At 43.6% G+C, this 22861-nt stretch overlaps 1 protein-coding gene across 1 annotated transcript; it reads right to left on the bottom strand.

The window, feature by feature from the left end:
- Window positions 1–4362: 4362 nt before the first annotated feature.
- LOC146659911 (uncharacterized) lies at window positions 4363–21602 on the bottom strand. Its single transcript, XM_085421930.1, has 7 exons — window positions 21537–21602; window positions 19595–19801; window positions 19380–19493; window positions 16287–16343; window positions 7444–7689; window positions 7201–7323; window positions 4363–4643 (listed from the first exon to the last, which is right to left on the bottom strand). Exons 2-7 carry the CDS (start codon window positions 19778–19780, stop codon window positions 4569–4571), a joined length of 801 nt encoding a protein of 266 aa, XP_085278056.1. The 5' UTR covers window positions 19781–19801; window positions 21537–21602; the 3' UTR covers window positions 4363–4568.
- Between the last annotated feature and the right edge of the window lie 1259 nt (window positions 21603–22861).

Below are 22861 nucleotides of genomic sequence, written 5' to 3' on the forward strand. Positions count from 1 at the left end.
TAGGCCTGGTTATTTTAGGATGTAAACTCAAACTGTACATAGTGTTTAGGAATTCGTCGGTCATTTTATGCTTTTTTGGATTCAACAGGTCAATATTAAAATCACCACAGATAAACATAACTTTTTGATTTGTTTTAGAGAATATTTCCTCTATGAAGTCATTAAATACTTGAATACTAGAGCCAGGTGTTCTATATATACAGCTAATTATTACATTTTTTTCTTTTTCCTTATAAATTTCAATTGTTATACATTCTAGTAAATTATCAATTACAGTTGTCATACTTTCTACCACCTTGTAGTTTAGGTTTTTATCCACATACACAGCTACTCCCCCTCCACTCTTGTTCCTTCTATTTACAAAATTCACTTCATATCCCTCCAGTCCAAAGTCCATTCCTTTCTCCGCATTGATCCATGTTTCAGAAATGGTAATAATTCCAAATGGATTTGTCAACTCATTTAGATATTCCTTTATATTGTTGAAGTTGGCATACAGACTTCTGCTATTAAAATGGATTATTGAGAATTTATTTTCCGTGTTGATGGTGTGCTTAAACTGTTCATCAGTGAAGTAGCAGCAGTTACAGCTGATGTTGTAGAAGAAATTATTTTCCGGGTCTATATCCTTTTCTAAGTCTAGAACATTATGGTCTGTGTATCGAAATGTTCTCAGTTCCAGATTATCATAAAGAGAATTCCAATGAGTCATGTTGATATTGTTGCCGGATGCAGATGAAGTTCTTTTGGACTGTGCCATGTGTTGTGTTGTGTGTCACGTCACATGTGTATTCATACCTCCAGAGTAAGTTGACCTCAGTATTTGTCCAGCTCTTCCATATTTCTGATGACCAACACTTAGGCTTGTTCCGGTGTTCCATTGAGTTTAATGAATACTTTGCAGTTGGTGGTCCATGTATTTTGAATTTTTCCCTGTTTCTTCAAGTAACGTGCTTTCCTGGCAATGTCCGCATTTCTTTTTATCAGATGTTCGTTCATGAAGACAATCATAAAAGCATAAGACATAAATCAAATTGAAAATAGCCGAGTGGAGAAGCTATGTTTGATAAGCTATTTTGAACAAATGAGTTTTGAGTTATGACTTAAAGAGAGAGAAGGAAGAGATATTTCTTAAATCAGGAGGAAGGGAATCCCAGAGTCGAGGAGCAGAGTAGCTGAAAGCCCTGCTACCCATGGTGGCAAGACGGGGGGAGGGGACAGAGAGAGAAAGGGAAGAAGAAGATCTAAGACACCGAGATGGGGCGGTGATCTGAACCAGATCAGAGAGATATGGAGGAGAGAGATGATGAATAGCCTTAAATTTGTGCAAGAGTATTTTGAAATTGATGCGATATTTGACCAGGAGCCAATGAAGCTGCTGCAGGACAGGAGTGATGTGGTGGACAGAAGGGGTCCTGGTGATAATACGGGCAGCAGAGTCCTGGACACGTTGGAGCTTGTGGGTGGATTTTTGAGTAAGACCAAAAAGAAGTGAATTACAATAATCAATCCGGGAAGTAACAAGGCTATGGACAAGAATGGCAGCGACATGTGGGGTGAGAAAAGGACGGAGATGATTAATGTTGTGCTACTCAAAATATTTGAATTCTAATTTTGCTGAAAATTTCATGTCATCTTGGTCTGATTCAATAATTCAGAGACAAGTTAAAAATATAATTAATAGGAATAAAAACAAAAAAAACCCATATAAAACATTGCACGGCCATGCTGTGCTAATTATATATTTAAAAAAATAAATGTAGAGGTAGGAATTGCAATTAATATAAATCTCAAAGTATTCACAACATTCCTGACCAGAAATAGGCCTCTGCACCTGGGGTGAGGGTGTGGCCATGAAAACAATGTGACATGCCATTGGATGTTGGGACACATAATAACATGAAGCTAAGCATTGGCCAATGGATGTGAACTAACAACCACAAGGTCGCGGGTATGGCTGCACTGTGGGAAAAAATCCTAATATGAAAGTATTTTATTGTTCATTTTACAGTTTTGTTCTGTTCTTCTAGAATATCATTAAAGTTACGTAAATAGACTGTGATTCCACATTTCAAATGTAAATTAACGTTAAATCACTGTAATGTAATAAAACATAATTTTCATGATTATTAAATGTATCTGTCTGTACATATGCATATTTAGATTGTTAAAATACATTCACAAATGTATCATGATTTCACAAATATCTGTCCGTTATTTGAAAGATTGAACTGTTGAATTCAAATGTAATGCTATGGAAAAGTATATAACACGATTCCTATAAGCTTGTGTTACTTCACATAAGTATTATTATCATTGCTGTTTAGGGCGATCGTGGTTCAAGAGTAGGCAGTTCGCTTGTGATCAGAAGATTGCCGGTTCGAGCCCCGGCTCGGACACTCTCTGTATTGTGTCCGTGGTCAAGACTCTTCACCTGCTGCCTACTGGTGATGGCCAGAGGGGCGATATGGCAGCCTCGCCTCGCCGGAAATTGGCGGGTCATTCCCCTCATCCCCAGACTCTGCTTCCTCCTCGGAAGACGTGTCAGTGGGATTAAGGAGGTCCTCGAAGTATTCCTTCCACCGCCTGACAATTTTCTCAGTCAACGTCAGCAGCGCTCCGCCAGCACTATACCTCCTCTCAATTTTAAATGCATGTAGACATTGAGGGTTCTGAGGAGGGCTCGTGCTACACCTGCTGCTCTCTGGCAGGAAGCACCATGCCCTCCCGTGTTTTAAATGCACTTTAGAACAACACGCAGCACACTACACATGAGCGGGAGGAGGGAGGTATGGGGTCTTCACACACTCCCGTTCTCTGTTAGCCATCGGGGCGGAGGGGCTGGGAGGAGATATTGGCTGTCCGACTGGGGTCTGGGATGCGGGGCCTCCCTGCTGCTGCGGAGCGGAGGCGGTCTGCTTGCCTCCACCCGAAAGGAGAGGGCAACATCTCCTGGGTCTATGTGTGGTTTCACCCTCGGGGGGTGAGTTTACCTGGACATGGGGTATAGAGTATGTTTGGGGAGTATGATTGTGTGTACAGTGTCCATTAGTGTCTGCCTTTACATTGGGTGAGTGCTGAGTATTTGTATATGCGTCCATGGGGGGGAGGGGGGGGGGGGAATGCATGTTTGTGTCTGTGTCTATATGTCAGGTCGGGTCTTAGACTCCACGTCTGGGAACATCTCAGGCCCTCCAGAGTATGGAAGCCTATCTCCTCTCACTACACTCCCTGCTGGTTGCTGATGCCCTCAGGTGTCGGTTGGTGGTTTTTGGGCTGGGCACTCAGGTATGTACCAGTTCACTCCTGGTGGCTCCTTGGAGGGGCCGGGCTTGGTCAGGTCTCCTCCGGGGGATGGAGGGCCCTCAGGCCTCTGGGCCTACGGTTTGGTTCACTTGGGCACAGCTGGCGGGAACGCCACTGCAGCCCCCTCTGGTTTCTGCTCCATGGCTGCTGGTTGGCCTCTTGTCTGGGGCTCTACTCAGTTATTCCCAGGAGGGTGGCAAGGATGCCCCTCCGATGGTCCTCCTTGGGCTCTTGGGGCCTCTGGATGTCTCGGGCCTGATCTCCTCAATGCCTGCTTCATGACCTGGGGGACGGGGCTATGGCTCCCCATACCCCCTAGAAGATGATTATATGGAGAAACCATTTGAATAATAACACGCTCATCCATACAGGTGTGCACACAGGTGTACACATGGGTGTTCACTGTTCATAGACACAAACCACACCTTTCTTGTGTTATGGAAATTTTAACAATAACCTTCAACACACCCAGTGAGCTTGAGTTGAAGTGGGTTTAATAAACACATTGCAATGTGGAGAGAGCATCCCAGTGAAACACCAGGACCATCTCTAAATTGTGGCCATCGCCCTTACATCTTATATACAGAGACACAGACAAAGACCATTCCACAAACTCTTACACGCTGGCCCCTCTCACGGGGGGACTATGACCTTGTTTTTTGCTTGGCCGTCACCTAAGGATTTACATCCTTTTTTTTTTTCTCTTTGTTTTTTTTGCCTGTCCCGTTTGGCTCTTTTTCCATCAGAATTATTGTCTAAAGACGAGGGAAGATGCCCAACGGATTTACTTTACCACATTGACCATCCCAGCCTTACCGTAATGGTCTATTTGATTCACCTTTTATTGTTTTTCTTCCAAATGCAATGAGAATGTGTTTTGGTCTCGATCTGATTCACGATTACAGGCAAACAATCTGAATTTTAAAAAAAAAACGCACAACAGCTGAACTTTTCATGTTTTATTGAACATACCAAGAAATCCTTTACAGCACAGGCTGAGAAAAGTAAAAATTTGAGTTTCTTAAAATTTCAAACCTCATTTAAAAGTAACAACCTCCACCTGACATTCCCTGTTTAAACACTTCTGTAAAAAAAGAAAGAAAAGAAAAGACTTGTAACAATTATTTTTTACATACGCAGGTGCTGGGATCTAACTAAACATAAGATATACATCACTACATCAAAACACAGTAATAATTCGTATATTATCAGTAAGTTATTAGTAAGAATGTGTGTAAATCGCTGATATTTCGTGAACAGAGTCAGGCTGTTAATGCCACAGGCTGTGCAGTGACTTCCTCCAGCATAGGTTTGTAGAGCTCTGGGTCGTCAGTGCTCTAAAAGAGAAAAATAATATTTGTGAAGTGTAAACTCCCTCCAGTCACAAACACGACTGTGCACACTTTGATGACATTTTCATGCAGGAATACACAAAGGAATCAACATTTAAGGTGACATTAAAAATAAAGTGCAATTACAATTTATTTTATTGTTATTAAAACAATAGCTCCGGAGTCAGCCGACAGGTATCGACAGGCGAAGCGGAATGCGGATCGGGCAGTGGCTGAAGCAAAAACTCGGGTGTTGGAGGAGTTCGGAGAGGCCATGGAAAAAGACTTTCGGACTGCCTCGAAGAGATTCTGGCAAACCGTCAGGCGTCTCAGGAGGGGAAGCGGTGCTCTACCTGCACTGTGTATAGTGCTGGCAGAGCGCTGCTGACGTCGACTGAGAAAATTGTCAGGCGGTGGAAGGAATACTTCGAGGACCTCTTTAATCCCACTGACACAGCTTCCGAGGAGGGAGCAGAGTCTGGGGATGAGGGGAATGACCCGCCACTCTCCGGGGGCGAGGTCACTGAGGCAGTTAAACAGCTCCTTGGTGGCAGAGCCCCTGGTGTTGATGAGGTCCGCCCCGAGTTCCTGAAGGCTCTGGACGTTGTAGGGCTGTCCTGGTTGACACGCCTCTACAATGTTGTGTGGAGATCAGGGGCAGTACCCCTGGACTGGCAGACCGGGGTGATGGTCCCCATCTTTAAGAAGGGAGACCGGAGAGTGTGTTCCAACTACAGGGGGATCACGCTCCTCAGCCTCCCTGGGAAAGTCTATGCCAGGGTGCTGGAAAGGAGAGTTCGTCCGCTAGTCGAACCTCAGATACAAGAGGAACAATGCGGTTTTCGTCCTGGTCGCGGAACACTGGACCAGCTCTTTATCCTCTCGAGGATACTTGAGGGTGCATGGGAGTTTGCCCAACCAGTCTACATGTGTTTTGTGGACTTGGAGAAGGCATTCGACCGTGTCCCTCGGGGTGTCCTGTGGGAGGTGTTGCGGGAGTATGGGGTGTCTGGCCCATTGTTACGGGCCATTCGATCCCTATACAACCGTTGCAAGAGCTTGGTTCGCATTGCCGGCAATAAGTCGGACTCGTTCCCGGTGGGTGATGGGCTCCGCCAGGGCTGCCCTTTGTAAACAGTTCTGTTCATAATTTTTATGGACAGGATTTCTAGGCGCAGCCAAGTGGCGGAGGGCTTTCACTCATCTCAGATTTTTGCGGATGATGTGGTTCTGTTGGCTTCATCGGGTGAGGGCCTCCAGCTTGCACTGGAACGCTTCGCAGCCAAGTGTGAAGCAGCGGGAATGAGGAGCAGCACCTCCAAATCTGAGGCTATGGTTCTCAGCCGGGAAAGGGTGGAGTGCCCACTCCAGGTCGGGGATGAGTTCCTGCCCCAAATGGAGGAGTTCAAGTATCTCAGGGTCTTGTTCGCGAGTGATGGGAGAAGGGAGCCGGAGATCGACAGACGGATTGGGGCTGCGGCTGCAGTGATGCGGATGCTGCACCGGTCCGTCGTGGTGAAGAGGGAGCTGAGTGTAAAAGCGAAGCTCTCAATTTACCAGTCGATCTACGTCCCTACCCTCACCTATGGCCACGAGCTGTGGGCAGTGACCGAAAGAACGAGATCGCGGATACAAGCGGCAGAAATGAGCTTCCTCCGAAGGGTGGCTGGCCTCTCCCTTAGAGATAGGGTGAGACGTTCGGCCATCCAGAGTAGAGCCGCTGCTGCTCCACATCGAAAGGAGCCAGCTGAGGTGGTTCGGGCATCTGACAAGGATGCCTCCTGGGTGCCTCCTGGGTGAGGTGTTTCAGGCATGTCCCACCGGGAGGAGGCCCCGGGGCAGACCCAGGAAATGCTGGATAGATTATATCTCTCAGCTGGCCTTGTAACGCCTTGGTGTTCCCCCGGATAAGCTGGAGGAGGTGGCTGGGTGGAGGAGGTGGCTGGGGAGAGGGAGATCTGGGTCTCTCTGCTTAGGCTGCAGCCCCCGCGACACGGCCTCGGATAAAGCGGATGAAGATGAATGGATGGATGGATCTTATTAAAACAAATTTTGGTAAGCTGTTGTTTTTCAAACTAACATAAAGTTGGGCACAGCTGTTCAAACTTCCTCTGGTCTATCTTTTTATTAGTCCCAACCGTTCGTCTTCCTCATGGATCTCTCTCTCTCTCTGCAGCAGTTCCACCACCAAGCTCTGATTCACACAGTCTCTCCCTAAAATCTGCAGCCTGAACTCTGGACTTGCTGTCCTGGGCCGGTCCATGTGGGAGCCAGACGTGGGACTGACTGAGCTTCATGCCTTAAAGTCATGATGGGCTGTTGTTTTGTTTTATGTTGTCATCCTGCTCTCTGTCTGTACATCAGATATAAACTTTAACTGACTCACTCAAACTGGTAGAGAGCATGAGAACACTGCACAGACTCACTGTTACCTGGTTTCACTGATATTCAGACAAAACAAACAGAATTCCTGCAAGAACACTTCATGTGTTCAGCCAACATCTTCTACTATTTAACATGTTTATCAGAATGTGCTTGAACCATTGTGTTGTCCATTATCTACCTTGTTTTGTCCTTTTTCTTTGTTACTCAGAGCCTCGATTCCCAGGACAGCAGACCTTATCACAACACAGAGCTCCAGAACAGACAAGGTGATCATCACAGCACTGATGCTTCTCAGGAGCATCTGATGGGACACAAACAACAGTGTTTCATCTAAAGTCTCAAAATGTTATATACTGCAGTATATAAGATAGTATCATATAGTGTATATGTGCGATTTTTCTTTCTGCTTTCCCTAACTTACCACCAGCACTGCTTGGCCCTCCAAGCATTTCTCCTGAAGGAGTTTTTCGTCTAAAGATGGAGGCCTTATTGTTTTCCTTCCATACCCGTAATCATTGTAGCCATTGTAACCATTGTAGCCATTGTAGCCATTGTAGCAATCATAGTTCCAACGAAAGCCAATGTCTTCTAAATAAACGCCGTACAGTGCACTGCCTGTCATGGTAAAAGCACCTCCAGCCAGATTCAGAATCACAGTAAGGATGACCTGAAAAACAAAAATGACCAGTTAATGTACAAGAAAATATCCAAACCATAAATGACACTTAGTGCATTCTTAGACTAAAGTATCATAGCCTCTGTGAGTACACATGTTTACGTAGTCATGTCTGGATTCCTCATTAATCTAAATGTTGGTTTCTGTCTAGTTGCTGCTTTAGGATATGATGGTTGTGAATTTGGGTTTGGGGTTTCTGTTTTTGGTTTGTTAATGTTATTCTTCACTTCAGATTAATGAAGTATCTGATTCTGATGATTCTTCAGATTTGGAATCTCTGTCGTAGATGTCATGGTCCGGAATCTGGTGAGTCCATGTTTATGTTTTGTGTTTATCAATTTTTAGTTTTCTGATTTTTTGTTATTTTCTTCCAGTGTTTAGGTGTTCACTGTGCTCCCTTGTGTTCATGTCTTTTTACTTTGACGGTCCCTTGTCTCATGTCTGTGTCCCTAGCATTGTCTCCCCTTAGGCTACATCCACACTAGCCCGGATAGATTTGAAAATGGCGTTTTCATCTGAAAACTCTCTGCGTCCACACTAGCGCTTTCAGTCATTTTCACAGAATTGTGCGTCCACATTGAAACGGCCCAAAACGCTTACGCTCCAGTCCTGCGCAAAAGCGAGTGAATTTGCGCAAATTAAAGAATTTGAATAAAAGCTATCTGGAGCACGTACAAACTGATGTTAATCTTTTTTTAGGGCTGTCAAAATTGAGACAAATCAAAACAGCTGCTGAATAATGCACTCCGCTATCTTTGTTTAATTGGTCACATGACTGCATCACATGACTAAAATGCATCATCGTTTTAGAAAGTCTGCGTTTTCAAACATCCACACTGCAATGGGACAGCTCTGTTTGGAAATATATGCGATTTCGAGAGCGCTTTCAAAATGCTTTGGTGCAGTTGTGGATAGTTGTGGACTTTGCTGTTATTCTTTGTGATTTTTTTTAAATGTTTTTGGATTGTTTGTTCTTTTTTTTTTGTCTGGCAGCTGACACAGTCTCTCAGAGGATGGGATTTTTCTTTTTAAGGAGGTTGACAGGAGGAGAGAAGCTGCAGAGACACATAATAAAACTGCAACTCTGCTTCCTGGTCCCAAGTCTAGATAATCACATTTGTGGAGGGGGGTTCACTAATTTGGCCAGATTTCTAAAAAATGAGAGCTTCTTCGACGTGAATTATAATTGTACAGAAGTTACGTTTAAACTTAGGCAGCAGTTTTTTAACCTTAGCCAGCTAATCTGCCTCTTTTTCATTTTCCTCTTCCTTTATTCTTCTTGACATAATGAAATATAGAAACAGAACGAGTTCTGGATCACATCCCCTATTCAGTGTAATCTCTCAGGAAATCTATTGTGACTGTTGTCTTCATGAATGCTCAATCATCCAGGTAAGGAAATCCCAGAAAGCTGGTTCAGTGGGAGAAACGTTTGGTCACTCATCCATCCTCTTCAGTCTCATTTGCATACTTACTGAAACTAGCACCACTGATGAACAATGGGCTGTGAGGTCAGTTTCTTGACCATTAGTATGCAAATTGTCACGACCTCTGATCTACAACTACTGATCAAAGACCATTGATCAGTGGCCATGAGTACCATTGAATATGAAAAGTTGCAGGTTAGCCTTCTTAGACTGTAAGATTTCCATCAGTAACGAGAGACATTTAAATATTGATGTGTACCGTAAAACCACGCATACAGATCAGTATTTAAGGTTTGACTCTCACCATCCAGTGGAGCACAATCTGGGTGTTACCAGTGCGCTACAACACAGAATGAACACCATCCCCACAGACAAAGTGGTCAGGGAAGCAGAAGAACATCACCTCAAGAAGGCCCTGAGTAAATGTGGTTATCCCAGCTGGACATTTGTGTTACGGCCTCTGGCCTTCCTCTATGGAAATCAAAGTGCTCCAGGACTCACGGGGGATTGGCTGGCCTAGACCTATGCTCGCCCCAACTTCATGCAGATCAGAGCGTGTCAGACCACTCACACCATTGGCTGCTGCAGGAGCCTTGAGTACGACAGACCAATGACACAGCTGCTTGCAATTATGACACAGCTGCCTGCAATTACCTGAGAATATAAAAGGCTGAGGATGCTTCATTCGAAGAGGGACTTGTTGACTCGAACAGACTGTGAAGATTGTCTCGCCTTTTGCCTTTTGCCTCCTGCCTCCATTTGAGCCTTTGTTTTGAGTTGCCTCCAGTGAGATGTTTAGATGAATAGTGTTCTACTGGTGCTAGTAGTGTTACTTGCAAAAAGAGCAACAAGCCTATTTTGTAGAACATGATGTTCTACTGCTTCAGTGGTCTCCACCAGGTGCAGATTGTCGTGCCCTCTGTGTACCGACAGAAAATCCTGGCCCTTGCCAATGAAAGCCAGTGGTCGGGACACTTGGGCATCACGAAAACATACCAGCTACTATTAAAACATTTCTTTTGGCCTGGTATGAAGCATGATGTTTCTAAATTTTGCAACAGTTGCCATGTATGTCAGATTGCAGGTAAACCTAATCAGGTCATACCCCCGGCTCCGTTGTGTCCCATTCCTGTAGTGGATCAGCCATTTGACCATGTCATAGTAGACTGTGTGGGTCCACTACCTAGAACAAAATCAGGAAAGCAATACCTTCTCACGATCGTGTGTGCAGCTACCCGTTTCCCCGAGGCTGTCCCGTTACATAAGGTTACAGCAAAATCTGTTGTTAAGGCGTTGACAACATTCTTTTCAGTGTTTGGCTTGCCAAAGGTCATACAGACTGACCTGGGGCCTGTTCTTCGTACCGCGCTAAGTGAGTTAGCTGGATGAGATTGTTGACGATTTCGCGTGATCCTGGATCGTTCGGTTCCCCGAAGCCCATCCGGGACTTGCTGTCATAGCAACAGAGCCGTAAGCGTAAACCTGCTCGGGAGCAGGTTTACTTTATGTAAACAGGATTAGATCGCGGCCACGCAGGTATGTCCGCGTCATTCATACGAAAGCAACAGCGATATTCCACACCTGTTTCACCATAAATAAATAACATCAATGTAACTAAAGATAATGCAGCACTTGATCCTTTTATTGATTTCACACAGATACATACAGGTCATTCCCTAAAAAAGGGAAATGTACTATTAACATTCTGTTACATGTATGTGATTATTACGGATGTAATTCATATTTCAGAGTAGTAATTGTAAATTACTTCGTGTAATCAAGATGAGAGACCACGGCTATAAAAGCGAAGGTGGATTTGGGAAGTCTGTCGCAGTCATATCCTGTCCGTTTACGCGAGCAACCCATTGCGGAAGGTGCAAGATTGATAAGGAGAGTCCTCAGAATTCAGCGTATATTGCGAGACAGACAGGATCCTTTAGCTCAGCGCGACAGTGTGCTCATAGAGAGATATCGATTTTCCCGTGAGGGTATTATTCACTTAACCAACTTGTTGACGAGGGGGTGCAGGACCACCACCTGTCTTTTTTTTTGCTCTGCCCTTTTCTTGGTTGCTGTTATGAACAAACAAACAGAGTATTCCAGGGTCTCTTTCCAAGAGACGACAAGCAATATAAGTGATAAATATTACCATTCTGTAGAATATTCTTATATTTCACTTTTACTTGTTCCCATGTTCTAGTGGGTCCTGTTGTGGCTCTAATGTGAAAGGGGATATAATATAACATATTATAATATAATATAATGTAATATAATATTGGATAATATGGTGTGATATGATAAATCTACCCTACCGCCTACTGGTGTTGGCCAGAGGGGCCGATGGCGCAATATGGCAGCCTGGCTTCTGTCAGTCTGCCCCAGGGCAGCTGTGGCTACAACCGTAGCTGCCTCCACCAGTGTGTGAATGTGAGAGTGAATGAATAGTGGCATTGTAAAGTGCTTTGGGTGCCTTGAAAAGCGCTATATAAATCCACTCCATTATTATTGTTATTATTGACTTACTTACGAGTTTGATTTGTCAGCAACTTTCTGCCAGCCCTCTCTCCTTGCTTTTGCAGCCTTTGCGGTGTTCCCTTGCGTTTTAATTAAACTCTGAAACTCCTGAAATCCCTCACTCAAGAGTTCTTGCTCTGCTGCCGAAAAATACCGAGCGCGCTCCTTCGACATTTTCGCCGACCAATCAAAGGGTTGCCGATCAATGTTTCTACTATCGATGCGTAGCCCCTGTTGGGCCACCCAGTGATCTCACATTACTTCATCCAGCTGTACTAATCGTCAACAACAGGTGTGTTCGGGGAACCAGAATAGCGAGCTCAGAGTTAGCGCGATGATTTGGTCTTGGATGTTTCATTTGATCTTGGATGTAGTAAGCGACGTACGAAGCACAGGGCCCTGGGCTCAAACTTTCAATCTAAGTTGTTCAAACAAGTGGCTAGCACTCTAGGTGTCAAGCATGTCGTGTCCTCTGCTTATCATCCTGAATCGCAAGGTGCATTAGAGCGGTGGCACCAGACCTTAAAGACGATGCTACGCCAATACTGCCTGAAGTCTGAAAAGAGCTGGGATGAGGGTGTTCCATTTGTGTTATTTGCTGCCCGTGACACTGTGCAGGAGTCACTTGGTTTTAGTCCTTCTGAACTGGTATTTGGCCATAGGCCACGGGGACCCCTCAAAGCTCTGAAAGAGGCATTTTTGAGCCCACATGGAGTTTTCGAAGTAAATCTCAGCAGTTATGTAAAGCACTTCCGTGAGCGTTTGAATCAAGCCAACGCTCTGGCTAAACAGCACCTTGCCGTTTCACAGGGAAAGATGAAACGCCATTATGATAAGGCTTCTGTTAAAAGAACCTTTCAGGTGGGTGACCAAGTTCTTGTGCTCTTGCCTGTTCCAGGCTCAGCCTTGTCTGCTAGGTATAGCGGCCCCTTTAAAGTTTGTGAATGGAGAGGGGAGACAGATTATGTAATTTGCACTCCCGACCGCAGACGCAAAACACGCGTCTGTCACATAAACATGTTGAAACTGTACCATCCTCGGTCAACGCCAGAGCCTGCTGGGTTCTGTGCTCCTATTGTAGCCTCAAGCCACCTAGAGGAAGGAGGGGTGGACGAGGTTGATGGTTTAAACATAAGTTATCCCACCTGTTCTAGACCCCGTCTGTCTAACTCAGAAATGCTGAATGCATTGCCGAGTTGGCTTGAGCATCTGTCTTCGGAGCAGCAAGAAGACATAACTGCCTTGATTAGGGAATACACCTGTTTATTCGGGGATGTGCCAACTTGCACTACGGTGCAAGAGCATGACATTGATGTCCAGGGAGCTAAACCTATTAAGCAGCATCCTTATCGAGCCAGCCCCCATAAGCGCTTGCTCATGAAACAGGAGGCTGACTATCTGCTGCAACATGGCTTAGCGAAGCCCAGTCAAAGCCCCTGGAGCTCGCCTTGTATAGTGGAATCTAAGCCAGATGGCTCGCCCCGCTTTATTACAGACTTCCGGAAGGTGAACTCTGTGACTGTGGCTAACTCACATCCTCTCCCAAGAGTTGAGGATTGTGTGGACAGTATTGTGACTGCTCAGTATGTCACGAAATTAGATCTTCTTAAAGGTTACTGGCAGGTCCCTTTAACTGAACGTGCCTCTAACATCTCTACCTTTGTTACACCTGATGATTTTCTACAATACACAGTCATGGCTTTCGGCATGTTTAACGCTCCTGCCACCTTCCAGAGGCTAGTAAATAAAGTCCTCCATGGCCTGTCCAACTGCAGTGCCTACCTAGATGATCTAGTAGTTTACACTGAAACATGGCAAGATCATTTGGAAACGTTACACCAGGTATTTCACCGTTTGGCTCAAGCTACTCTAACTCTCAACTTAGCTAAGTGTGAGTTTGCCAAAGCTACAGTGACGTACTTAGGCGTGAGTTGCGTAGGTTTCTGGGGATGGTGGGCTACTACAGAAACTTTTGTAAAAATTTCTCCACTGTAGTGAAGCCATTGACTGACCTACTCAGCCCAAAGGTTGAGTTTATATGGTCAAGTGAATGTCAAGATGCTTTTGAGAGTGCAAAAGCCCTCCTCTGCCACACCCCTGTGTTAGCTGCACCTGATTTGACGCGACCATTCAAACTTGAGGTTGATGCCAGTGCTGTTGGGGCTGGGGCAGTGCTGTTGCAAGAAGACTTGCAGGGATTAAACCACCCCGTTTGTTACTTTTCCCGCAAGTTCAATAAAAAATCAGTTAAACTACTCCACCATTGAAAAGGAGACCCTGGCTTTGTTGTTGGCTCTTCAGCACTTTCACGTATACCTGGGATCCAGTATGTTACCTCTTGTTGTGTACACCGACCACAACCCACTCGTGTTCCTTGCTCGCATGTTTAATCATAACCAGCGCCTTATGCGCTGGGCTCTGTTGTTGCAGGAATACAACTTAAGTATTCACCATAAAAAGGGGTCTGAAAATGTTTTAGCTGATGGTCTGTCCCGCTTGTAAACATGTTTTACTGTGTTTGTTCTTTGTTGTTGTTCACACTCTGTAATGTCTGCTTCTGCCCAACATAGTTGGTATTTTAAGGGGAGGGGTGTTACGGCCTCTGGCCTCAGGTGGCCCCGCCTTCCTCTATGGAAATCAAAGTGCTCCAGGACTCACGGGGGATTGGCTGGCCCGGACCTATGCTCGCCCCAACTTCATGCAGATCAGAGCGTGTCAGACCACTCACACCATTGGCTGCTGCAGGAGCCTTGAGTACGACAGACCAATGACACAGCTGCTTGCAATTATGACACAGCTGCCTGCAATTACCTGAGAATATAAAAGGCTGAGGATTCTTCATTCGAAGAGGGACTTGTTGACTCGAACAGGCTGTGTAGATTGTCCCTCCTTTTGCCTTCATTTGAGCCTTTGTTTTGAGTTGCCTCCCGTGAGATGTTTAGATGAATAGTGTTCTACTGGTGTTAGTAGTGTTACTTGAGTTGTTTGTTATGTTTGTCTAAAATCCCTCTATTGCCTAGTGAGCTGTTTCACTAACGGGTCAAAGGAGCTTGCAAAGAAAAGCGTCTGGACTTCTTTAAGTTGCTTGAAGACGTTTCACCTCTCATCCGAGAAGCTTCTTCAGTTCTAAGGTCAAATGGTGGAGAGTCCCAGATATAAACCTAGTGGGAGTTTCCCCCCACAGAGGGACAAAAGGACCCCCTGATGATCCTCTAATCACCTGAGCCAAGGTGTGAAACTGGGTGTGGGTCCCAATCAGCCAGAGTTTCGGGTGTGTTCATTGTGAAACCTGGCCCCACCTTGTCATGCGAATTCCTGAGGTCAGATGGCCCAGGATGTGAGTGGGCGTTAAGGCGTCTGGGAAGGGATCTCAAAACTGGATTATAGATGGCAGAGAGTTGGTGTCGTAAACCCCGCCTCTGTTCAAAGATGGTCGCTCACAGTGGACATAGATGGCTTCTTTCACTCCTCTTTCAAACCATCTGTCCTCTCTGTCCAAAATGTGAACATTGGCATCCTCGAAAGAGTGTCCTTTATCCTTAAGATGCAGATGGACTGTTGAGTCTTGTCCTGTGGAGGTGGCTCTTCTGTGTTGTGCCATGCGCTTGTGAAGTGGCTGTTTGGTCTCTCCAATGTAGAGGTCTGAGCATTCCTCGCTGCACTGTACAGCATACACCACGTTGTTAAGTTTGTGTTTTGGCGTTTTGTCTTTCGGGTGAACCAGTTTCTGTCTGAGTGTGTTGCTGGGTCTGAAATACACTGGGATGTCATGCTTGGAGAAAACTCTCCTGAGTTTTTCCGATACACCGGCTACATAGGGGATGACAATGTTGTTGCGTCTGTCCTTCTTATCCTCCTTCGCTGGTGTCTGGTCTTCTTTTCTGTGCCTCTCACTAACGGTTTTCAGTTGTGTTAATAAACCTCGTGTGTTTCTTTTTATCTAACCTCCTGGTCTCTGGGCTCATTTATGTTACATCCGCTGTCGCCTAGCAGAGCCGGGTCATAACAATTTGTCAAAGCTGGGAAGGCTCCTAAAGAAAGCTCCAACTGATCCAGGAGGGAAGGACAAGTGCTGCCTAAGTGAAAACCCTTTGTGTTCCTGTATGTGTCATGAGCATCGGAACAATTAAGACTCATTTTTTCTAAACACCGCGTCTCTGTGGCTTTTAAAACCCTGAACATGCTCCGCCAAAAATTGGGGAATCAGGGAAACCAAACAACCTTTGGAGAAATGGATGGCACCACACAGAAGAGCTACCTCATCAGGCCAGGACTCTGCAGTCTATTCACACCTACAGGCCAGTGGACAATCTTTCCATGATGAGGATGTAACATCCTGATTGTTGTTTGTAATATAAACTGTTTCAAGATGCAGTGCGAAAAGTTGGAGGTGGGGTCAGGAGTGGGAAATCATTTTTATCAAAGTATTTTATTTGCTAAAAATAATTTAGCAATTATATGTAGACTAGAGGGGTGTTAAGCCCTCTCTCCGCAAACTTCCCTCCAGTATTTATGTAAGTGTGTGTATGCTGTAGGACATACTGTACATGTTTAATATATTTATCATGAATGCAAATAAGAATAAGACATGACAACAAAAAGTCCTTTAGAGATCATATGAAAATGTTTTACAGCTGAAATACTCACCAAACATGGACTTGGATACTTCTCAGACAAAATGCACATAATACCGAAGATGATGAACTAGACAAAAGACAAAATAAATAAATACATAAATAAAGTTCACATCCATCTTTTTACTGAGTGCAACAGAGAAAACAGAGGGGTCTTTATGGACATTTTATCCCCTCTTCTTGCAGGATATGTTGTAAATAAACTTATCGCCATGAGAGAACAATTGTACAGTTTAAGGAGGTTGGAAAGACTATATAATTTGTTTGTTTACAAAAACAAATTGTATGGTTTGTTTGTGTAAACTGGTATTTTGAACTATAACCAATTTTTATGTAACCTAGCAAAACTATGGTAAATGACCTGTATTTGTATAGTGCCTTACTAGTCCCTAAGGACCCTAAAGCGCTTTACACAACCAGTCATCCACCCATTCACACACACATTCACACACTGGTGATGGCAGCTACATTGTAGCCACAGCCACCCTGGGGCGCACTGACAGAGGCGAGGCTGCCGGACACTGGCGCCACCGGGCCCTCTGACCACCACCCGTAGACAACGGGTGAAGTGTCTTGCCCAAGGACACAACGACCGAGACTGTCCAAGCTGGGGCTCGAACCGGCAACCTTCCGATTACAAGGCGAACTCCCAACTCTTGAGCCACTATGAACTGGTGCGTGTAAATGTGCACTGGTGTCATCACACTTAAAAAGATCTTGGACAAAACTTGGCAATTAAGCTTTCTGTCACATATTTAGGAAAGATATGTTTGACCCCCAAAATGATCTTCTCGTAAAGATTACTCAGTTGATTCCTATTCCATTACTGTGACAGGTTTGGTTTACATGGCCCTTTGTTGGCATTTCATTTCTCATCTTGTGTATCCAGTATGACCTGATGTGAAATGGAAAAACAAATCTGGTCATCTTTTTTTTCGTAACCAAATCTCACTAACAAGGGAGCAACACAGGTGACCAATTTATGACAAACAGACAACCACACACTCTCATTTCCACTCCTAAGGACAATTTAGAATTACAAGTTAACATGAAACACATCTTTGGGCTGTGGAGGAAACCGGATCACCCAGAAATAACTCGCACACAACTGACACCCAGTCCAGAACCTTGTTGCTATCAGGCAACAATAACAACCACTGTGCTGCTTATTAGACAATGTATGTATGCACATATATATATACGGTTCAATATCGTTGCACCCCTAATATATATATATATATATATATATATTAGGGGTGCAACGATATTCGTATCGATATTGAACCGCTCGATACAGTGCTTTCGGTTCGGTACGCATATGTATCGAACAATACAAAATTTGTAATTTATTTTATCAACTTTCCTTCTGACGATGCTGTCTGTGTTGAGCGCTCAGTGAATCTGCGTTCGACTACTCCGCCTAGGGTCGACAGTGCAGCCTAGGCGGAGTAGTCGAACGCAGATTCACTGAGCGCTCAACACAGACAGCATCGTCAGAAGGAAGAGCGCAGGGCAAGCTAGCGAGACAGAAGTTAAGCTCTCCTTACAACATGGACCTCCCCCACCCTCATTCAGATCTGGCGTTTGGAATTATTTTGGTTTTCATGTGACGTATGACCCTGAAGGTAAGCGAGTCATGGACTAAAGTAAAACAGTATGTTGGATGTGCCATGCAATGCTCAATTACATGGGTGAGAACTAGTGTGTTAGCGCAGTTAGCTCGTTAACGTGTTGGCCGTCTAGCCCCATGCACGGGGCGATCGGCGGTAGCTCGTTAACGGAGATTTGCCGTGTTGTGGCGTTAAGGTCATTTCAACGAGATTAACCTGAAAGCACTAGTGGGAACACAACGAATATGACTGCACATTTACGCCGACATCATCCTAGTGCAAAGACAAGTGGAAGCAGAAAAAAAACAAGCAAGCATGCTACTAACTTTAGCCGAGTCATTTAGACAGCTGTTTAACATGCTGCTGAGAATATAGCCCAGAAGAAGCGGAGAGTATAGCTTTTATTTTGGAAAGAGCCATTTCTCTGTAATAAACTCTCTTTTCCAAAGATGAGTGATTCCTCAATCAGATACAGGGCTCGCAATATCGCTAGCCCGACGTCCCGGGGCTAGCGATTTTTTCAGTCGGGGTACCAAAATCTATCTCTTCCCTGCCCGTCGGGCTATTGTAGGAAGGAAAAATATATGTCAATGCTTTTGCATTCTTTCGGAAATGTAGCTGGGTAATTATGTCATTGGCATCGGTGAGCCACTGTCAATATGTGACATATTGAAATCGCGTTTGAATTTGCGCTTGTTTTTTTGCTTTCACTTTGCAATCGTGCGAACTGTGTATAGAGAGCGACAGCACTGATCTGTGAGTGATGATAATTTGCGCACCAATTCCTCTGACATCATCTTATTAATTGTTAGCTTACTATGCAAACATGACAAGTGAAATCTCCCACAGCAAGCTTAAACATGTGAGAGGTTGATCGCACAGAGAATCGCTGAGCTTATGTGAGTGCGTGTTTAAAAGCAGCAGGATATATATTTGACTATGACCTGGATGACTGAGAACCTTCACAGACAGATATATATTTTAGTTCTGCTGAGCCAAATAAGACCGGTCAGGGTGAAGAAGTGACAACCAAAGAAAAGCTTACCACAAAACGGAGAAGTTATGACAAATCAGACTATAAGGCAAAAAGAAAGTGCAGCTTTATGGTTTCATGGACAAAAGAATTTCTGTGGCTGCAATATGATCAGATAAATAAACAGGGCTGCACATAAGTGGTCCGCAGGTGCGCATTCGTTGTCAAAATAAAAAACACGCACAAGGGTTAGGGTTAAATTTAAAAACTGTACTTTTGAGTTAAAATATATATTTATAATTTTAATAAATGACAAATTAAAAAGGCATGAACATTTTTTTTGTATCGAAAAAATATCGAACTGTGACACCAAAGTATCGAACCGAACCGAACCGTGAATTTTGTGTATCGTTGCACCCCTAATATATATATATATATATATATATATATATATATATATATATATATATATATATATATATATATATATATATATTCATTCATTCCATCATTATTTCCTTACCAATGCACCCAACCAAAATGGAAAGCCTAAGTAGTGTATGTAAAGGGAGGTCCAAGCGTTATAGAGTATAAGTCCAAATCCAATGTTGAGCAGCCCGATCATTATCTGCAGCGTCTGTGAAAAATGAACAGTGAACATTGTGCACTTTAAGAAAAAACTACAAATTAAAAAATAGGCATAATATAAAATGTGATGTGTAGATGGTTGTAGCTCACCCCCAGCACTGTCTGAGAAGCTCTGTTGAGACTTCTCAGGTGCTGAGACACAGTGCAGCACACTGGAATGTAGCAAAGGTTCTTGAAGATCTGACGCAGAGGAGGCCAAGGACTTTGGGGGTCAAAGGTCAGAGTGAATTCAGTGAACACAGTGACCCCATCAGCCTTGGACACAGTCACTGACATCCTGTCTTGAGATCCTGGAGACTGAGAGACAAGAAAAAACTGAAATAAGAATCAGATTAAAGTCTTAGTGGAAAAACAATTTGACCCAAACACCTCACTTCCCTTCACTTAACTTCACTTTCCACCAAAGGAGCTTTAAACAGAATTTTAAAAGTAATTTGTTAATTTAATTAAACCGACTTGATGCTGGGACGCTGTAACATCACTGCACGCTCTCAAGTTGGCTTTAACAGGTGACACGGGTTCTTCATATGGATAACACTGTGCTGATACTAGTTTACAAGAATGTTTTACATGGAAAGGCAACCTCCAGGTGCTGAAAATGGAATCCCGCAGTGATGTACCCAGTCCCTTTACTGTGTCGGCTACAACAGCAGGTCACTGTATGTTGTATGTTTTATTGTAATATGTATTTATTTAGATTGTAAGCCCAACAAGGGACAATTGTTGAGAATTAGCAGTAGCTATAAACCTATGTGCAGTACATCAGTCTCATGTCTTGCACTTGAACTATGTTAAACTGCACTGTCCCTTTTAAATAAATAAATTCAAATTCAAACTTGTCATAAACCTCTATGTTAAAATTTTCACTTCACAGCAGAAAAAAGTTTGTCGTGTGCTACAAAAATGACTTTGGTCTCTATAGATAATTTCTGGCATAATAATAATAACAATTATATTCATAATAAAAGTGTGATGGTCTGTAGTAGGGTGACTCCATGTTTCGGTTTTTGTTTATTCAATGTTCTGGGTTTTTCATGATTTGTTTTTTTGTATTTTCTGTTCCTTAGTTTTTCTTTAGCACTGCTGTGATTTCCTTTAGGTTTTGTCTCTGTGCCTCCCTTGTGTTCCTTCTGTTGTGTCTTATTTTCCTGGTTCGATGTTTGTGTTATTTCCTGTTTTACTTTGACAGTCCCATGTCCAATGTCAGTGTGTCTAATTTTTCTTCCCCTTGTCTTGTTATGTCTAATTAATCCCAGCTGTGTTTCCCTCCTACATCCCATTCCCTCATTATTCCCTTGTATATTTAAACCCTGTGTGTTCCTTTGCCTTTTGTCCTGTTGTACCTCCTCATGTGTGTAAGTCTCCCTGTGTTTCTGGTTTGGAGTTTTAGTTCTAGTTTTCTAGAACTAAAACTAGAGTCCTGTGTTTGCATCCCCTTCCTGCCTGCCTCTGCCTCACATGACAAAAAGTTGTCATTATAAATTTTTTAATCTTTCATTTCTGCTGAATTGTTTCTACTTCCTCCCTCAGTTGTTACATGAAAAATCTCTTTCTCAATAATCGTTGCCACATTTATATCAACAAAGCTAAATAAAAGAAACCTTTTCTATTTAATGCAACACATTTCAAAAACTCCAGAAATGTAGTTAAATCCACAGTTTTAGCAGATAAATGTGCAGCACATAGTGATGTCAGCACCACGCCCCAGCTTTATTTACTGCACGCTCTTGTTCAAGGAACAAAGAAGTCATGTTTTTGTGTTGTTTTCCACCCATAACCTGAAACCCCTGTACCAATCGATAAATATATGTACTATATTTTATATTTATTATTAGACTTCTTACTGTATAAGTTGTATTTTTGTCTTCCAGAAATCATAAAATCAGTTTCAACTTGATGTGTTTTCTGATGTTGTTAAAACTTACAACATGGAGATAAATGAACAACGATTAGATTAAACCACATTTTTTACATAAATACACAACTCTTAATTAGTCTGAATTACAAGCTGAATCAAACATGAAAGACTTACCTGTTAGTGAAGAACAAAAACTTAAACACCTCCGTTTGAAAAGCAAACAAGTCTGATCAAGTAAGCGGTACACTGGAAAGAGGAAACCAAGAGCTGGCCAAACCTGTTACCAATAGCACCTCCTCTTTATGCTCTCGGTTGTGAGAAAGGTGAGCATAAAAAATATGATGTATAAGGTAACACCTGCAGAAAAGGTAGCAGTGACATGAGAGGAGCCACAAGTTTATGTTCAGTTCATGTCAAGAGTTAAAGAAATATTTTCAGCAAACATGGCAAACTTGAACTTCAAACATTTGAAATAAACTTGATCAGCAACTTTATAATAAATATTTTTGTTATATTCCCTCTATGGTGTCAGTACACTATTAGGGCTTATACAGAGTCAGACTGATACACACAGTAGCTTGTTTACATGTTGACTTCTTCTCTTTATTAACATAACACAGAAGTTACACACACACATAACTGGGCGTGGTGCCCCCTACTGTTGATAGCTTGTACAGCATACCATAAATCTTGGTTCATACATAATATCTCAAACCCAAAATACAGGCAGTTGACTGGTGATGAGCGTGACGTTTATTTACAGAAGTGGCAGTGACAGAACAGGCAGTGAGGAATGACAGATGACTGGAGAAACCTAAACTGGGAGAACTAAATGACAAACCTGAGAGCAAAAGAAACAGGGTGCGGGGCAGAGAGACGCAGACAGAGGAACTGAACACAGATGAACCAGCAACAGGCAGGAGAACACACAGGGCTTAAATACACACAGCAGTAATCAGGGGACGAGAGACAGGAGGGCAACACACCTGTGAGAAATCAGAGCTGACGGGACAGGGGAAACGTAAAGTGAACACACTCACATGAGACGGGGACCTTCAGAATAAAACCGAAACTCAGACACCGAGAACCAGACAAGACACTGAACTAAACAGACAGATTCACAAACAGACAGTGTGACACCATAGACAGACAGAACACAGAAGTGGGACCAGGGCAGGCACAGCACACAAACCTAACAAATGGCAAATTATAAAAGAATATATACTCAGAATAAACAAAAGCATAAAGAAACACAAAACACTGAGTCTGCAGACTCAGGACCATGACAATGTGACCGTGGCACATGACGTTTCCACACTCCTTGTGCTCCCACATTCACCACTGGCCCAGTCTTCTCCAGTACGACACCGTGCGTCCACTTGTCCTCTCCCTTCCTATAGTCACACACTAGGACAGGCTCGCCAACAGTGAACCATCTGTCCCTGGAGTGTTGCTGTCGACGCACTGCTCCGACCACACTGGGCTTCAGAAAATCCAGC

The sequence above is a fragment of the Rhamphochromis longiceps genome, linkage group LG11 (genome assembly GCF_057381845.1).
Source record: "Rhamphochromis longiceps isolate RC_006_pf linkage group LG11, R_longiceps_female_GT1.1, whole genome shotgun sequence".
Taxonomy (NCBI): domain Eukaryota; kingdom Metazoa; phylum Chordata; class Actinopteri; order Cichliformes; family Cichlidae; genus Rhamphochromis; species Rhamphochromis longiceps.

What these genes read in the sequence shown, in the direction of transcription:
- LOC146659911 (XM_085421930.1), bottom strand. Translation starts at nt 19,780, where the DNA reads ATGTCAGTGACTGTGTCCAAGGCTGATGGGGTCACTGTGTTCACTGAA. An exon ending in CTTCTCAGACAGTGCTGGGG is followed by an intron (nt 19,494 to 19,594) that starts GTGAGCTACAAC and finishes CATTTTTCACAG; the next exon opens with ACGCTGCAGATAATGATCGG. An exon ending in CATTTTGGTTGGGTGCATTG is followed by an intron (nt 16,344 to 19,379) that starts GTAAGGAAATAA and finishes TCTTTTGTCTAG; the next exon opens with TTCATCATCTTCGGTATTAT.